This window comes from Peromyscus leucopus, chromosome 10 (assembly GCF_004664715.2).
Source record: "Peromyscus leucopus breed LL Stock chromosome 10, UCI_PerLeu_2.1, whole genome shotgun sequence".
NCBI lineage: Eukaryota > Metazoa > Chordata > Mammalia > Rodentia > Cricetidae > Peromyscus > Peromyscus leucopus.
In genome coordinates, this window is record NC_051071.1 from 82,202,278 (window position 1) to 82,220,681 (window position 18,404).

Here is an 18,404-nt window from a genome sequence, read left to right on the forward strand (position 1 = left end):
GCTGGAATTCGAGGACTCTCAAAGTTGGAATTACAGGCTACATGGAACATGCCTGTGCTTTCTTGAGCATAGAGAAATTACTGCAGTTTGGATATGGAATGCCCCCAGGGACCTGGGTCTTGGTCATTGGTGTGGCTCTTTTGGAAGGTGGCAGCACCCGTAAGAGGCAGGACCCAGGAGGAGGGCTAAGAGTTTTTACAGGTTGCGCATCTGGGGGTGATAACAAGATGTTCATTGTCTTGTTTTGCTCCTGCCTGCCCATAGTAAGCAACATGCTCTACCAAATGCTCCCTGCCACAATGTTCTGCCTGGACCTAGACCCCAAACCAAGAAGGCTTACAAACCACAAGTTAACCTGAGCCAAAATAAAATTCCTTTTTTGTAAGTTGATTTATCTAAAGTATTGGTAACAAAAACCTGACTAATACATAGAATCATGTTCCTTTTTACCCAGGATCTAATCATGGGTTTATGATTTTTTTTTTTAAGAAAGAATCTCAATCTTTGGACTACTGCACTAACAACAATTAGTTTAACATAATAAATGATATGCAGTATTAATTAGGATAGTTGGTGAGTAGCAAGTAAAAAGCTGTTGAAAGTTTTAAATGTGCCTCTTCTACATTTGTGATAAATCCATATCCATGCTGTTGAATATTTTAAAAATTTGTCTGTCAAATAGTAACTAAGTGTTGGGTCTTTTCAAAGAAGAACATTGTTGCAACTATGAGTGACTGGCATTCTTGGAGTTGGTGTTCCATGGGGTAATTTTTCCCAAAACAGTAGGGAAACCCGTAACTATTTTTAGGCTTGGGATTCAGAAATTTTATCAATGCAGTCCTTTGACTGATGAAGCCTCTTGTTCTTCCCAAATTCTGACATGGCTAGGATGATTCCACAGAAAAGGAATGTGCTCAGAGAAGGCCCAGTGCTAACTAAAGAGGTTATAAAAAAAAAAAAAAGAAAGAAAAAGCAGTGTCTGTGGCTCAATAACCCTACAAATACATATTTTAGATTAGCACTCTCTATTTCTTTATGAGACCAACCTCCATTCTTTTAATTCCTCCAACTCCTCGACCACCATAATAGGAAGCATCCACAGTCGGCCATTTCTTGTTGGGCAAAGGTTCTTCTTCCTCTTCCTATGGAGATATAGTTTTAAAAGTTGATTTAATTAATTTCTTAAAACGTCATTTGGTCAGAGCTGCATCACATTTAAATGTTTTAAATAATTCCATTGTTATGGGAAAATGTAAAAATTATACCTGGGATATATGGGTGCATTTATAATCACATGCATCAATTTCAAGTGCAGTTCTACAAGAGATTAAGACATCTTCCCTTCAGCAAATTCTCACTACATCACCCCTAGGCTAACAGAAGTTGCTTTTTTTTAACTGTTAGTGTTGTGTATTTAAACCAAGTATATCCACCAATTCAAACTTGAAAAGATGATTCAACTTAGGGCAACACTTCAACAATTATTTCATGTGTTAATATATATGTAACTTTGAAGTGTGAAATTTATAGTGAAAAGACAAACTTTAAAGAAGCCTAGAAATGCACAATACCAGCAATTCCTTACTTTATGTTGCTAGAATGATATTAGCTAACAACGGAATATAATAGCAAATTGTCACTTTGAAGAAAGTAAGGGCATCTTTGAACTGCCAGCTTGGATATTTCAACAATTTTAGATAAGTGTCATCAGGACTATTAATACATTATTATAAAATATATTAAATCGCTATGTACTTTTGATCCTGTAGCTAGTCTACCAATGAAGGGTTCATTCCACTACTCCATAAAAGAAATCATAAGATTGAAAAACAGCAGTTGGTTTTCACAAAGTAAAAAGTAGATACTTAGTTATCACATAAATAGAATTGGTCTAATTTTGGAATGATATTTACATATGAAAACAAAACAACTCCATATCACTTTATTAGGCACTCTCTTACCTCCTTTGGTGCAGGAGGTGGTGGGGGAGGATCCTTGATAACCTGTCCCAAAACAAAACATAATAAAATGTAAAAAGTTCCATAACATAAGAAAAAGTAAGAATGTATAAAAAAAAAATGGTTACTGTCTTAATTCCAGAGGTGGATTAAGATTTAAAACAAAACTGTACTCAAATGAAGCTGACTTAAGGTTATTAAGAAGGGGATACTTTGTATCTTTACTGACCTATATATCCAATGAAAGTACTGCTATCAGCATTTCACTGGTAAGACCAACACCAACACAACCTTTCTTCACAATGTTTTCTTTCTAGGAGTTCACTCTTTCCAGATGCAGACAACAAATGCTGGCATAACCTACAATGTCTCCTTTTTCTAAATAACTTCTCAAATCCTTTCCAGGTCCAACTGAGTCTTTAACATAGTTCTCTACCCTCTCCCCCTCCCATACCACGAATTCCCGTCTTCCCAAAGCAAAATATAATTTCTGCGATATTTACAGATGCCTCTCTTCTTCCATTTATAGGGTTCTTTGTTTTTTAATCCAGTTTTTAAAAAATCCCCTTGTAAATGTCAATACACATTTCACATGAGCATTTCCTGCACTCTGTGCTCCTACTGTTTCGCAGAGGGGGATTGGTACAAAATACACTTTCAAGGATGTAAGGCAGGAGGGAAGGGGGAAGCCGGGAAGAGAGAAAAGTAAAAAGGGTGGGAAGAGAAAAGAAATGGAGGAGGAAAAGGTAGGGAGGAAGAAGGGAAACAGGAGGAAGGAACTACAGAAAGAGAAAAGATAAAGAGATAAGAACGGATCATTTTTATTTCATTCTCACTGTCACAACCCAAAGTCGAAGACTTAGGAATCTATGAACTTTAAAGATGTCAAGCACATTTTTTAACTCATGCTAGTTACACACAACCAAAATTTCAATATTCTAAAAATTCCCCACCTAGTAATGGTTCCAATTATGTCTGGACTACTGCAATAGAGAAATTCACTCTTTCACAAATCATCATTTGACTGGCAAGGGACTCATCACTTAAAAGTTGTTTTTTTTTTTCCCCCAAAATAAAGCCAAAGCTTCTCTCTGTAACAATTTCCACTCTTCAGCCCTGGTCCTGGAGTCTGGAAAACCTGAGCTTGTGCACACACACACACACACACACATACACACACACACACACACACACACACACATGCTTTTTTTTTCCTAATGAAGGTAAATTCCTAGTTTTGGAGACTACAATAATTATTTCATTTCTATTGAGGTTATATTTGGGAGCTAAAGATAAAACTCATTTTTTATAAAATGGTTATGAGTTACCTGGGTTATTTTGTTCACTTTCTATAATATATATTCATTTGTCAATATCCTAACTACAGTTTCCTTAATCCAAAATAACATTTTTTAGATATGGTTCGGCAATTAAACTCAACAGCATTTTGGACAAAGCTGTTGGACCTTGTGATTTCTTGCCTCTTCTGGGCATTTTAATAGATAGGTTTCAAAAAAGAGCAAATGAGATTGGTAGGGGATAGTGGTGGGATTGACGGAGGAGAATTTAGAGGGGAGGGATTAGGAGTGGTAGATTTGATCAGAATATATTATATGCATGTAGGAAATGCTCAATAAAAAGCCAAAAAAAGGAAAGTATTAATGCTAATATACATGCTGTTGACAGTCTATCATTACTTTTTTTTTTTTTTTTTTTTTTTTTTTTTACCAGTGGTTATATGCAATCCTTGTGGTAAAAATTAAACAACTAGCCTCTTTCAGTATCTCTAGCAAGTCTTTGTTTTAACTTGTGTAATCCGGTCAATATTCTTCTAAAAGAAGCTTAATCAATCATTTTTCCAGTCAAAATAGACTCAAAGTTCCAATGCATACAGTTCAAATCAAGAAATAATTGAATTTTATTGTAAGGACTCTCTTACGTCTTCCAAGTGTTCTCTGGAGATCTCTCACTAGGGAAAGTCCAAAATACACCCTTCTATTTCAATGAGCCTGAACATATCTGAGCTCACTTTCACTTCATAGCAAAGATTTCAAATTTACTCAGATAAATAAAATTTGCACAGATAAATAAAAAATAACATAGACTCTCTAGTAGTCTCCTTTATCATATCATCCTGGGTATTACTGTATACTCCCTTCAATAACTCTTCCTTTTTATTTCATACTGACCATCCACATGAGTGCTAATAGAGAAAAATTAAGATTCAGCCTAAGATTCTTCTAGAAGGCAGGAGAAATTGGCTCAGGAGTTAAGAGCATTTACTGTTCTTGCAGAAACCCCAGCTTCATTTGCCAGAACTCACATGGTAGTTCACAACCACCCATAACCCCGGTTCCAGGGGAACCAATTCCCTCTTTTGACCCCTGTAGACTCCTGTACGCATGTGGCATACACACAACACTCTGGTACACACACACACACACACACTAAATAAATATGTATTTAAAATCTTTATGTAGTCACTTCTGTCAGAGTCACACAGGACAAGGAGTACCATTGTGTTTCCACTTTGCTGGAAAGCCTTTACTTATCCTAATCTGTAATGTGGCGATATCAAGCCTCTGGGGTACATCTATATGAGCCAGCCATTCTGTTGTCATTGTCTGATGCCTCAGTTTCCACACAACTCTGTCCCAACTTTCTCTCTACATGTGTCTAACTCCAACAAGATCAAAAATCCCCCTACTTCCTTCAAATACATGAACCATTAATATTTTAGGTCATGGCGTATTATAAATTTAAAGAGATTTTGAAGTCTGAAGGTATGCATGGCTAACAATGAAAATAAATCTTTTATGTCCTATCTCAATCGAATGCCAGTCTGCTGAATTAAGAGACACAACCTCCATCACAACAAATGACAGGAACCTCAGGACAGGACCCAGAACTCAGGTTGGACTGTGTTCTTCTTGCTAATAGTAACCATCCTTCACTTGTGCTGTCATATGGCAGACACTCTTTATTTTCATAATCCTGTAAGATAACTATGCTGATGTCTATTTTAAGCACAGCAAAAGGAACTCCAACAACCCCTAATTACAACACCTCTCCAAGTCAATACAAAGAGCAAAGATAGAACTAAAATTCAAATCCACCACTTAGAACAATCCACTTGCAAACTCTGAGTTTAATTCCATTACATTAGATACTTTCAAATGAAAGGCAACTGCCAAAGGAAAGTCTGTGAAAGATCAGTTGTTTGCCAAGCAATTGTTACTGGGATGGATGGGTGAATGGAATCACAGATGATAGAAAATTAGAGTTACATAAAGTGTAGGCTTGAGATGGGCTTTATACCATTTCAGAGAAGCTTTGAACATTCACTGTGATCCCCCCCCCCCCAATCACTCATTTAGAAATTTCAGGACAGGAAATAAACTAGTTTTCTTCTTACATTTTGAAACTATTCCTATACACATTACGATGTGGCCTCATAAGTAACAAAAGGGCAAGAAAATAACGTCCCTAATGACAGGAGTCTGTAGAAGCGACAAGCCTGCACACCAGTAAAATTTGTTTGGGGGGAGAGAGCAACTCAGTGTTGTCCAAGTGCATTAAAAAATAACAGTCATGAGGATCTCATTCTCGTATTAAATAGTACAAGAGCACATTCACTCCAGAGAAGGGTGCATTCATGTGCACCATATTTCACGAGAATTTGCAGGTTTTAAAAGGCATAATATTGCCTAGTTGCCAGGATTTTTTCCACTTAGCATCCTTCAGCTCTGTATTGAAAATTCTGGAAAACACTTTCACCACTTTACGAACCATATGGAGAGTTTGAGTCTTCTCCAATTTTTTTTCCATTTGTTATTATCATCATCGGGGTGGGTGGGGGGAATTACATCTCATCTACTTAGCTGCTAGAATGAAGATTTCAGTTTGGAGGAGAGCCGATTTCTTAAAAATTTAAAAAAAAAAAAAAAGAAAGAAAGTTAGCTGCTTCAGGCAACAGTCCTTTTGATCTGCTCATTAACACTTTTCAAATGTTCGAGTGATGTGGGCATTCTTTGCGCTAGAAAATGTCAGCACTGGAGCCTGCAGCCAGCTTGATGCAATCATATGTTCTGATACTCAGAAAAAAAAAAGTGAAAGAACTGTCAACATTGAACTGCTTTGGATTTTACTTACACACACACACACACACACACACACACACACACACACATACGTACATGCGCGCGCGCATATACACACAAATACAGTGTAATGACTGTAGATAAGAAGTATTTCAGAAGTAATTTTTTACCAGTAATTAAAAGAAAGCCATCTACATGCTACAAGCCCACAGACAATGGGGGAAACACTCTGTTTACAGGAAGTTTTAAAAAAATATATGTGGTATATGTAGGCCTCCCTTTCATTTTCTCCTTGACAAAACCATGGGTCAAGGACATTGTCTTTCTTCTGGAGTGCATAAGCCCTAAGTTCCCTTAGGTGGGTACTTGGAAAGTCCTTTTCTGAATCCCACAGTTGGACACAGAAAATATAGTCCAGTTATCTTGTCCTTCTTTTCCTTCCCTTCTTAGCAAGGTCACTAATGCTCAGGGCATCTTACCTTGAACAGATAAACAAAAAGCCAGAAATCTATGCAATAAATACAAGGTCAAATGGGGCATGGGAAGAACAGTAAAAAGATGCATCCTGACAGGAGTTAACGGTGCTACTGTCACAGACCAGGAAGAATCTGGTACTCTGTTTCCTAAATGATGGTGTTGGAAAATATCACCATGGAAGCAATACATCCAAGCATCTACCACACTATATTTCAATGAGGCAACCAAACATAAATCATTTTAATTAATGGTGCAAGGAAGGCATATTAAAATTTAAATTACTTCTGTTTTATTGTGCATTCCCCCCCAAAATCGGGCCTCTCTGAAAGTAATTCAATAAAGGTACCAGGAGCCCTCCTCAACAATAAAAATCGAGTGCAATATAGAAGCATTATTACTATGTAAAAGGAGCAGCACAGCTGTTGCTGGCTAAGAAAATTATTCTATGGAGCTCTGGTTGGAAACATCACCATGAAGTTTACCTTATAAGCAAATTAGGTTTTTTTGTTTTTTTTTTTTTTTAAAGGCAACTTTTAAGTTGCTTTCTAATTTAAGATTCACAACATCTTTCTGTTGTGTCCTGAATGCACTAAAGACACAATGAACTTCACTGCACTTCCTTGAGAGTGGATAAGTTTGGGTAAGGACACTGAGCAACATGAGCATTCAACGTTTCCAGCATAATCAGTGATATCTGCTGCTGTGTACCACACTCATTGACAGCAATCCAGAAAGCTTCTGTTTGCTACCTCGTGAGCCTTACATCTGTAAGCCTGTGGAGTGTCTGGCTCTCCCAAAGGATGTGACTATGTGGCTGTCATTTCTGCTGTCCTGTCCAGTCAAACAAATCTGCCATCAACACAGCATGTCCTCTAAGCTAAACAGTAATGAAAACACCGATATTTTTCTGATAGCTTACTCATAACTCAGTACACAAGAAGCTTTTCTTTAATCCCTTGTGTCTTCATTCTTTTCATCAAATGCAAAAGGAAAACCAGTGGCGATGTCCTTGCTAAAGAAAAGCAGTTGCTCTGGAGGATGTGGGGATTCTCGACGGGCAGCCTCAGCCTTAAACAGGAGGCAGGGATGACCTCTCATCAGAAGAACTTTCCCCTGGCGGAGCAGTTCACAAACACCACACAACCTGCAGCTGACTAATGGTAGGGTCTGTCTATTCAGCTTCTTATAAAAGCTCTCTTATTAAAAAGTATTGTTGGATAAAGGCCCCCCCTCCACACCCGCCCACCCTCCCCCGCAGGTCACCTTTGCTCCTGTTTCTGATTCAATGGGAAAGCCAGGCACACAGAGGACACAATCCGAAGCATTTTTAGTTACAACCATCTCCCTCCTCAATCCCTAAAAGTGTTCCTTGCAATGAATGGCAGGATAGAAAATTATAAACAGTCCCAATAAAAGCATCTTGAGTGGCCGGACAATCTACGACAGACACTTTTGAAATGACTTTTGTATCTTGTGCCTTACTTTAGCAGCCTGGTGAACCTACAGAACCTTTCTCATATTAACTAAGCAAAATTTAAACACATGGTATTTTGAGTACATGAATAATATTGAAATTAAATTACAGTTATAAAGATACTACATTTATAAACCTATTAAAAGTCTGTCGCAGAAATGGGCATGCTTCTTTATTAAGTCATTAAATAACAAGACCAAGTGACAGACGTGTGACTTATCATGACTTTGAAGCAGTGAGGCATGTAAAGTATGTTTCAAAAATACCTGAACTATAAATGTGTTATAGAAACTATGTTTTCTACTGGTGACAAAGTCTTCAGTACTAATCAATACTTTAGGGACCACAGACAAGGAATGAAGGCAATTGATAGGCATCGGTTACAAGTAGAGACAAAGTTTTTTTTTGTTGTTGTTGTTTTGTTTTGTTTTTCATACAAATTCTTAATCCTTCTGCTAGAAAGTCCCCTGTGGGTTACATGCAGTAACAATTCCACATGAGCTAAACTGATTATATTTCAGATTTTATTACAGTTAAGAATTCTGTTTCTGAGACCCAGAGCCAAACACTAGGCAGAGCTTGGAGAATCCCTTGGAAGAAAGGGAGGAAGGATTGTCACAGACGCCACAAGAAAACCCACAGAATCAACTAACCTGGGCCCATAGGGGCTCACAGAGACTGAACCAGCAACCAGGGAGCCTGCAGGGGACTGACCTAGGTCCTGTAGACATATATTACAGTTGTGTAGCTTGGTCTTCTCTTGGGACTCCAAACAGTGGGAGCAGGGATCCCTGACTCTGTTACCTGCTTTTGGAATCCTTCCCTCCTACTGGGTTACCTTATCCAACCTTAATAGGAGAGGAGGTGCCTAGTCTTACTGTAACTTGATATGCCATGACTGGCTGATATCCATGGGAGGGCTGCCCTTTTCTAAAGAGAAAGGAGGGGGAGTGGATGTGGGGTGGGGGAAAAGGGAGGTTGGGGGGAAGGACTGAGAAGAGAGGAGAGGAGGGAACTATGATTGGGCTGGAAAATTAATTATGTAAGTAAGTAATAAAAAAAGAACTCTGATTTTATGGGAGTACAACATGTGTACTTTCTATTGTGTATGCATTTATAAGTGACAAGTTTTCAGTGAAATGAAAGAAACCAGGCATCCTGGGTAACTACAAATTCTCTTGAGCACAACATGCTTCCACAGCCAACAGAACTTCTGTTATAATGAGCAAAAGAGTGCTCTGTTTTAAAGCTGGTTGTGGGTAGACACAGACTTGACATCTCTCAATGTTTGGGATGATATAGTTCAGGAAGATGCCCCAGGAAGAAGTATTTACTGGGCAACATTTATATGTTATTTATTTATATGTTTATGTCACTGAGCAGATTTATAATAAGTAACACAGTGCCCGCTTTTATAAACTTCCTGAGATACACTAGAAGATGGATTTTAAGTAAATAATCATGCTAAATGCTTGCTTAATTATAATTTTACTCACACATCACCAAAAATTATACTATTTTACACTGTGCATTTTTACTAGAATCAGTATAAAACTGGTTAGAAGTAAAGCTCCTGGCTTTTGTTTGTTCCTCGAGTCCTGGGATGAGGCTGGTAGAGCTAACGGGGGGACAAACTAGTTTCACAGACACAGTACCTAGCTAAACATTCTGCGGCCTGCTGTTCTCTAGACAGTCTCGGGTTTTCAGGAGGGTCAACAGCTCAACAGCTATATTTGAATGAAGCCATGTTGAACACTTCTTGCAAGCAGGATCAGCCTGAGGAACCTGCCCACAGATCCCTGCTGCCAATGGTGCTATAATCTAATACTGTTTTCATCTCACTCTGAGACAGTAAGTCAGTCCCACTCAGTACATGAAGTATTACACATGCTAGTTGACAGTTCTCCACTACAAACTCAAACCGGGCTATTGTATTTTGTTTAGTTTTATTATATTTATCTATTTATTTTGTGTCATTATGTGAATAATGACATCAGAGAACAATTTTTAAGAGCCAGTTGTATCTCTCTACATTGTGGTTAGCAGATATTAAACTCAGATCATCAGGCTCCGTGGCAAGGGCCTTTACCCCTGAGCCATCCTGCCTTCCCCAAATCAATAACTTTAACCAGTCATTTCCAATGTGAGAATACCAGAATGAGTCTAAAAATATTGTTTTCTTATTGTTGCAACAAAAATATCATCAAAAACCTGTGGCTTAAAACAATAGAGACTTGTTCTCATTCACTTCTGGAAGTCGGGGGTCTGATTTAAGTCTCACAGAGGTTAAAAGTTAACTGTTGGCTAGCTGCTTCCTTCTGCAGGCTGTGGTGGGGACCACTCCTTGCCTTCCCAGCTTCTGCTCATACCGGCATTCCCTGTCTTGAGGTCTGCGTCACTCAGGTCTGTCTCCATTGCACTGCCTTCTCCCTTTCTGTGGCCCGATTTCCCTCATAAGACTTATGGTTATGTGTAGATTCCATCTAAATTATTCAAGACGATCTCTCTGTCACAAGAACCTAAATCATTCAGTCCTCAAAGACCCTCGAATCTCTCTAGTTACCTCCCATTCTGAGGTGAATGCAAACTTTCTAGAAGGCATAGGAGACACTTCTGCCTGAGGGGTTTTGTCAAAACACAAACTGTCTTCCACAGGTCTCAACCCAGCACTTTTTAAAGCACACCACAAAATAAACACACACACACACACACACACACACACATCTGAAATGTCCACTAACCGCACATTTTCTTTATTATTGAAAACATATTTGAGATCATAGACTCAGTCAGGTTCCTCTCAAAAAATGTTCATATATTGCTATTGGGCACTTAGAGACCTTCATTTACACTTCTAGCCCACATTTTTTGTTTCTACATTAAAATATAAATTTTCATATCATATTGTAGGTATCTATGATTGCCCAGTTCCGAGCACAGTAGCTGCCATGATCAACATGATCAACACATATTTGCCAAAGAGTGAATGAAGAATTTTGCCTGTGCCTTATCCCAGCTTTTCAACCTCCTTTAGAACACATTTGATACAGTTTGCTTCCACCTAAGTGAGACTATGCACATTTGCTACAGTTCACAGTTCCACCTAGGTGTGACTATGAGTTCACATCCAGGACTTGAGGCTTTTCATTTTGTGCTTCTAAGTATAAAATAAAAGCGACTGCCTCTGTTAAACAAACCGGAACTAAGGAGCAATCATGCTATTTCTGAAGCTAGGGACTCTTTCTGAAATCCTGTGATAACTGGAGGGACTTCTCAATGCCTTACATAAATAGTTCCATGGTTTATTATCTGTGAAGCCTCAGGTTAGAACAGACCTGCTCTCACCAGCTGATGATAGGCTCTCCTCTATAACATCCAAGATTATATTCTAAACCTACATTTCAGAACATGTAGCAACTTTCTAAAAAGGATCCATTTCAGTTTTTTTTTTCTTGTATCTTTAAGGGAACAAGCATACACTTTGACACTTTTCTACCCTGTGACCAACAGTAAATGAAATTATAAACTAATGAAGGGAGGAAATTTGCCATCATAAAATTTAAATTAAAAATGCAAGGAGCACAAATCACATTAGGGCACCATTTTGCTTTTTAATTTGAGACTCAAGAATGCCATCCACCCCCAAAATAGCCATATCTAAGATAATCAAGTTTATACCAGGAAACTGTCTGAGCATAACCTGCTGTGGCAGGAACTTGATGAGCTCAGCAACGGGACAGGAAGAGTTTCAGCTCTCCTCTTGTCAGAGTTAATGCTGTGGGCCTAGTACCCTGAGATAAAGGATTGGAAGGCTACCTCACGACAGCAGACTGTGGTACAGCTAATAAGAAATGTAGATGGAATACAAAACCTGGCCTGATGTCCTGGGAAGCGGAAATCCTAACAAAGGTGAAGGGAGTGGATGGAGGGAGGCAGGCTACTGTGTCACATGAAATACCCCCATGAAATGGAGTAACACTCTCCAAACAAGTCACAGGAACACCCTGAAAGATTTTCCTGGGATAATCTTTCCTATAAACTCTAGATAAACGGGGATTAAGTGAAATATGCTAATATATATAAGTTATGCACTATCACGTAGGAGGCTGAATAATACCTCTATAAAGATGTCTATGACTTAATTCTCTGGTACTGTGAATAAAGTACTTTACATGGTAAAGGGATTTTAGAGATGTGATGATTAACAACCCTGAGATGGAAGATGATCCTGTAGTGTCTAAATGGGTCCAACTGAGATATATAGGTCTTTAACACTGGGCAGCCTTCCCCACTTGGATTCACTCAGCGATATGTAGGTACAGAAAAAATGATCAAGGACATATGACACAGCCACACTGGCTCTGAGGATGGATAAAAGAGGTCCCATGGCAAGAAATGAGGGTGGCCTCCTTAACCTGGAAGTGATGGACTCTGGCCCTGAGTTTCCGAAAGGTGTGCGTGCCCACTGCATCCCCCTGGTCCAGGTGAACCCAGTGAAGCCCATGTAAGAGCTGTGATGAAATAATCATTAGGTAAAATGTGTGGTGCTTTTGCAAGTCAAGCAGGTGGCAACATGTTAGCTCAGTAATAGAGAACCCCACACCACCAAACTCTTCCACGGGCTTCCTGCAAACGCGAAGGCAGCATAAACTGAAGCTGCTCGTCTGTCTCTAAATTAAGTGTTTAACTGACAGCCTAGCTTCTACCTTGGACTTACCTCTAAAGCATGCCATGGGTGGAAGACAAAAGAAGACCCTGGGCCAACAGAGCTTTAAAGCACTTTTTACTACTCTGAGCACTTTTAACACAGACACCAGACCCATGATTCTCATGATGAACATGAGCAGAACATGGCACCTGTTTACCCAAAGTTTTCTTGAACTTGAGTGGAAATAATTTTCAACCCAACTATCCCCAACCTCTCAACACCTCTTCCCCCAAGCTTGAGTTCTGAAGTGCCTCTGAGGTGCATTTTATGCTAGATAGTGACATACCTGTTTTCTAGAAGCTACTCTACGTAAAAGACTAGAAATTCAGGCTGCTAAGGAAAACTGTGCTGTTGCTGGACCACGTGGCATCCACTTGTGCGCCGGGCCTTACTTTATGCCTTCCTGCTCTAGAACATGAATAGGAGCAGAGTTAAAGTACTTACCACTTTACAGCAGAGGGGCCAGAACCACCACATCAAGGCCACGCCCACGAGCAGCAATAACACCAAAATAGCTATGATGGCTGCAATCCCGTTAGACTGTAGAGGGGAAAATAAACAAACAAAGAGTAAAGCTTGAGGTCACATCCCACAGGTCATTTATTCTTTTAAGGAAGCTCACACCAGGCAGGAGAAAATGAGCACAGGAGGCAAAACAGTGTCAGACCCAAATTGTGTTGCATTCTCTTAAGTTTTATTAATTCCTTTTTATTTCACGTACTATACGTCATGTTATGTTAAGGTGGTCAGTAATAAATGTGACGTCTTCCAACATGCTACAGACAGATTTCGATGTGTCCTAAAAGGATGTGAGAACGGCAACTTCTGAGGAGTAAACAAATGGTCCCCTTAGGGACTTTTGTGTTTAGGCAACAATTATGTTGGTTCAGGCTCAATTTATTCCAGGCAGAATTTCCTCGGGTTTTGTGATGATAAAGCGGCAATTACTTTACATACTTGGAGGGTAAGGAAGATATAAACATGGGCCAATAAGAAAAACACAATGGGGACCAGGTGGTCGTGGCGCATGCCTTTAATCCCAGCACTTGGGAGGCAGAGACAGGTGGATCTCTGTGAGTTCAAGGCCAGCCTGGTCTACAGAGTGAGTTCCAGGACAGCTAGGACTGTTACACAAAGAAACCCTATCTCAAAACATAAGAAAGAAAGAAAGAAAGAAAGAAAGAAAGAAAGAAAGAAAGAAAGAAAGAAAGAAAGAAAGAAAGAAAGAAAGAAAGAAAGAAAGAAAGAGAGAAAGAGGGAGGGAAGGAGGGAGGGAGGGAGGGAGGGAGGGAGGGAGGGGGGGGGGAGGGAGGGAAACACAATGGCTTTGGCTATGTATGCCTCAGTGGAATACAGCTGAATGAGTCCTTAATTCCAGTGACTTCTGGTCGTGGTTCACATGTGACTCAGGCAAGACCTTCACTGTCTGACTGCCAAGCGCCTCCACCCTAAAGGTTTAAACCTAAAGGTTTCCAGAGCACCTGCTCTGGGCTCTGCCTGTAACCACTGTAGCAACTACTGATCCATCCTTCGGCCTCAAGCTAAGTCCTCCCAGTAGGAACCCTGCCTAGGATTTCATAGATACAAAATGGTTTAGACAACAAATTTAGACAGAATTGCTCTAGATTTTAATCAAAGCATTTTTACAATGGATTGATTATGAGCTTTGGATAATTTAATTCCATGTTTCTATCATGAATGTACATCTCCTACAAAATCAAGGGCCATTTCCAATCAGCTAACCACTTGATACTCCTTTCTTAAAGTTTACAAACTATGTACCAAGAAAATGAACTCCAAAGCAATAAGACTCCACATGACACAGATGTCAAAAAGAACATACACCTTCACTTTTTTCACTGAGTTTAAAGGAAACTGGCATCTCTGCCAAAGCCCAACTTCTCTGGGATTCCCAGGGAAACTGTTTTAGTTGGTTGTCTTTTGCTGGTTTTGTTTGTTTTAAAAGAGAAAGAACTGAGAGAAGAAAAACAAAGGGAAAGAAATATTTTATAGAGAATCTGAGACAAACATCTCAGTGCTGTCTTCTCAAAGCCAGCAGAAGACAATCAGAATGTAGATGAGGAAAACACGGGAAGTGCATCACCCTTCCTCACAAGTTGCACACTCAGGAACAAGCCTGGCCACCTCCACAGATGCAGTTACAATAAATACAAAAGCAGGCAAATGGGAACATAAAGGAAAAGCATGTCCTAGAAGGACACAGGAAAACTATAGCATACACTAAGAGAATCACATGCATTCTTGGCCTTACTGTCAACTGTAGGGTCTTGGGGAGATCATCCCCACCTCCACCTAGGCCCAGCAACTCACAGAGATACTCTGTGTGGTTGTGCTATACAACTTCACAAAGAGCTGTGCAAACATCTGATTGCCCCTTTTCTTAGCATTCACACCCTGTTTTCACAAAAGAGGAAATGCAACTAGAGACCATGAATCTGCTGAAACGGAATGGTCACTTTGTTCTTTCTATGCAATGAACAAGAAATCACAAACCTGTGCTGACTATTGGTATATTAAGTAGATAGGCACTTAAAATTCTTAACTTTTTCCCTCAAAATTAAGTGCCTCAATTAGTAAGACTGACAAACAACACAGCCGCCCGCAGTGGAAACAGACATTTAGTGTGGCAACACTTTCATCACAACTGATTCCAAAGACTGCCTCCAAAGCTTAAAGCTAGAATACACATGTTCGGGAAGACTACACGTCTCACTTTCCTTTGTCTCAGCCGAGCATGTCGGAAACAGGATGGGCCGAAGCAATGATTTAAAGCTACCTGACCTCGCTTTGTCTGTCTGTCTGTCCTTATCCCAGACACTAGCTCAGCTTGTTGTATAGGAATCGCAGCTTTCCCATTTCCTCTGTATTTGTTGTCAGAGCTATTATCAGATCATAGAATGGACAGCGAGGAAAAGGAAATGATTGCATTGTTCACCTAACTTCATAAACATATTCAGGAGAAGCCAAGCGTGGAAACCACAGTTCTATGAATGGACACCATGGTGCAGACCTAGAAGCCAGATGAGGAAGATTATGAAACTGGGTCTCAATACTCCTAGATCTGTGTCATGATCACAAACCAAAAGTTTCTCACTTCTACTCAGAAACGCCCCCTTTAAACAGACCTCCAGCTGAAAAATCCTCATAAGTATTCAACACATGCATGCCATTTTTCTTGAATCAATGAATTCATATACACGGCAGAAATCTAAAAGTATTTTTCCATTCATCTAAACCACGCTCGACCAGCCACTACTCTGTACTGGGCTGTTAAATGGGTGCCGGGACATGTCCTCATGTAGGCCACGGGTAGTGAAGCTCGGACAAATAACGAAAAATGTGAAGACGGGGGAAAAAAACAAGAGAAGGATGGGAAATCTGGCGGACAACCCTTTGAGGAAAGGTCAAAGGGTGGAGGAAGTCTGTAGGCATACCGAAAGGGCCTTATAAATGCGAGAAGCCACTGTAGCTGGGGTGTAGAGTCACAGAGAATGGCTGATACCTGAAGAGACTCAAGAAGCCAAACGCAAAACTCTGAAGAGCTGAGTTCAGGGTCTCCAGCAAAAACTGTGGAATTGGTGTTGCTGATGACTCCCCAAATGACCTTGCAAAACACTAACACTTGTATAGTAGCCAGGGACTTCCCTAACACTGTCACTGAGGGACCATTGCCACTTACACACACCTGTCGCTCAACAGGGAACTCCTCATATTCCACCTGATAACTAGTCATCCTTCTGGCTCGAGGATTAAAAAAAAAAAAAAAAAACAACTATTTTAAAAATTCTAAATCTCTTTCTTACAAATTACAATTTAGACAGATTGAGGAACCCAACAACTTGAAATGTACTGAAACCTAACCTCTTCTTAATCATCCCCCTCACTGTCACCCCAAAGGGACGACATGCTTCCTGTGCTTCTTAGATTATAGAAATGCTAATGGAATTGGTGTCCATGTTTGGTTGTTGTTGTTCATTTTCACACAGTGGCCAGAGAGAGCCTGCTCAAACTTCTTCCTCTAACTAGGAAGACAATCTTAAGGCCTTACAGTAGCTCACACAGTATCAAAAGTCCTGCACCCCATCCATCACTGTTTCTACCACACCAAGACTCCAACTTTCCTGGCCTGTCTCGATGCCAGCAATGTCCACTGACTCTTCTTTAGGAGTCCCGCCTCAGGCTCTGTCCTGTCTTGGCCCATCTGTGCAGAACCTTCTTATAACACATGGTCTTGAGGACTGGCTCCCTCATCTTCCAGGCCTTGGCTCAAACATCACCTCAGTGAGAGTCATCTTGACTCCTATTTAAGGGTTAATATTTTCATCTCCAACGGTTCCCCACACCCGACATACCCGATATTCTTTTTTTAACATTTTATTCTCCAACAGCCTCTGGTAACCTAACTCTCCTGAGAACTCTCCAGGCTCAGATACAATGGCCTCACATATCTGTAAGCACCAGGTGAGTCATTCCACCTCAGCATCCCTGCACATGGAGCTAGTTTTTGGCTATAAGACAGAAACAAAGACCTGTTTTCCTGCCTGCCAGGAGGAAAGATTTTTCAGTGGGGGGAGGGGGTAAGGAAGGGGAAGAAGGGTGGAGAAAGTGTCATTTCAGTGAGCTAAGCACTAAGCAACTAACTACACAGCACAAATATTTGTAATCTTAATCAACCACATCCTGAGAGACCAGAAAACCAAAACTACAACATCCACAAAGCCTATTTGCTGAAAAAAAAAAAATGCTATTTACAAAACAGAAAAAATGTTAATTAAAATTATCCAGAGTTCAATAGGATCAAAAGCCCATGTATATACTTCCTTTTTCCCTACAACATTGTCTTACAGTGAGAAACAGATATTTCTGCAGAGGCAATATTTTGTGTCTCCTGAATTAATAGATAAAAATACATTAAAAACCAAGATATGAGAAAATACTAAGCTTGCTTTTTGGTGTTTTAGAGGAAAAGAGGGTTTCTTGTTTTCCCTTTATTTGCTTGTGTGTGTGTGTGTGTGAGAGAGAGAGAGAGACAGAGAGAGAGAGAGAGAGAGAGAGAGAGAGAGAGAGAGAGAGAGAAAACGCATATAAAATAATAGCCATGTAGAAAATCTATTTTAAAGCATTCTGTTTTCACGTTCAACAACCTAACATCAAAACTTTCTGTCAATATTCAAAATTAACTACAGTGAAAAAAACTGTCTCTGTGGAGTTTATGTTTTAAAGTACTGTATTTTAGATGATGCAAATAAATAACTCAACTGAAATACAGTTTCAAACTTAGCTATCACCCAGCTCTCAGAATGAGATTTCTTACTTACATTAGAAAGTACAGACAGCATCTATGTGGACAAAATGATGATATCGCCTATGGAGGTGCACTAATGATTTCAAAACCTGATCAACCTCTTAGATACTAAATTCTAATCTTCATAATAAAAGAAATCATTTCCACATTTAATCTCCTAAAAAGAATGCTTCATTTCTATTCTCTTACCTTATGTTGTGCTACAATATGACTTTGGGGAATTTTATAAATGTTAAAATCTAACGTATAGTACTTAGAAATCCTTTCAAAGGGATCAGAACAGAAAGAATTAAAATAAACTCTATACAAATGTTTCCTTGTCGTGTTGTGACTCCTGCTTTGCGCCTTCCTTGCTATAACA

At 39.6% G+C, this 18,404-nt stretch overlaps 1 protein-coding gene across 2 annotated transcripts in view; it reads right to left on the minus strand.

Annotated features, from left to right (window-relative positions):
• The window catches only part of Antxr2 (ANTXR cell adhesion molecule 2), a 131,671-nt gene that overhangs the window by 61,713 nt on the left and 51,554 nt on the right, over positions 1 to 18,404 (minus strand). For both annotated transcript variants that reach the window (XM_028873150.2, XM_037209189.1), the window contains exons 12-14: positions 13,162 to 13,257; positions 1,962 to 2,003; positions 1,047 to 1,142 (exon numbers count right to left, since the gene is read on the minus strand). In XM_028873150.2, the coding sequence (XP_028728983.1) occupies positions 1,047 to 1,142; positions 1,962 to 2,003; positions 13,162 to 13,257 (234 nt within the window). The remainder of the gene's footprint in view (positions 1 to 1,046; positions 1,143 to 1,961; positions 2,004 to 13,161; positions 13,258 to 18,404) is intronic.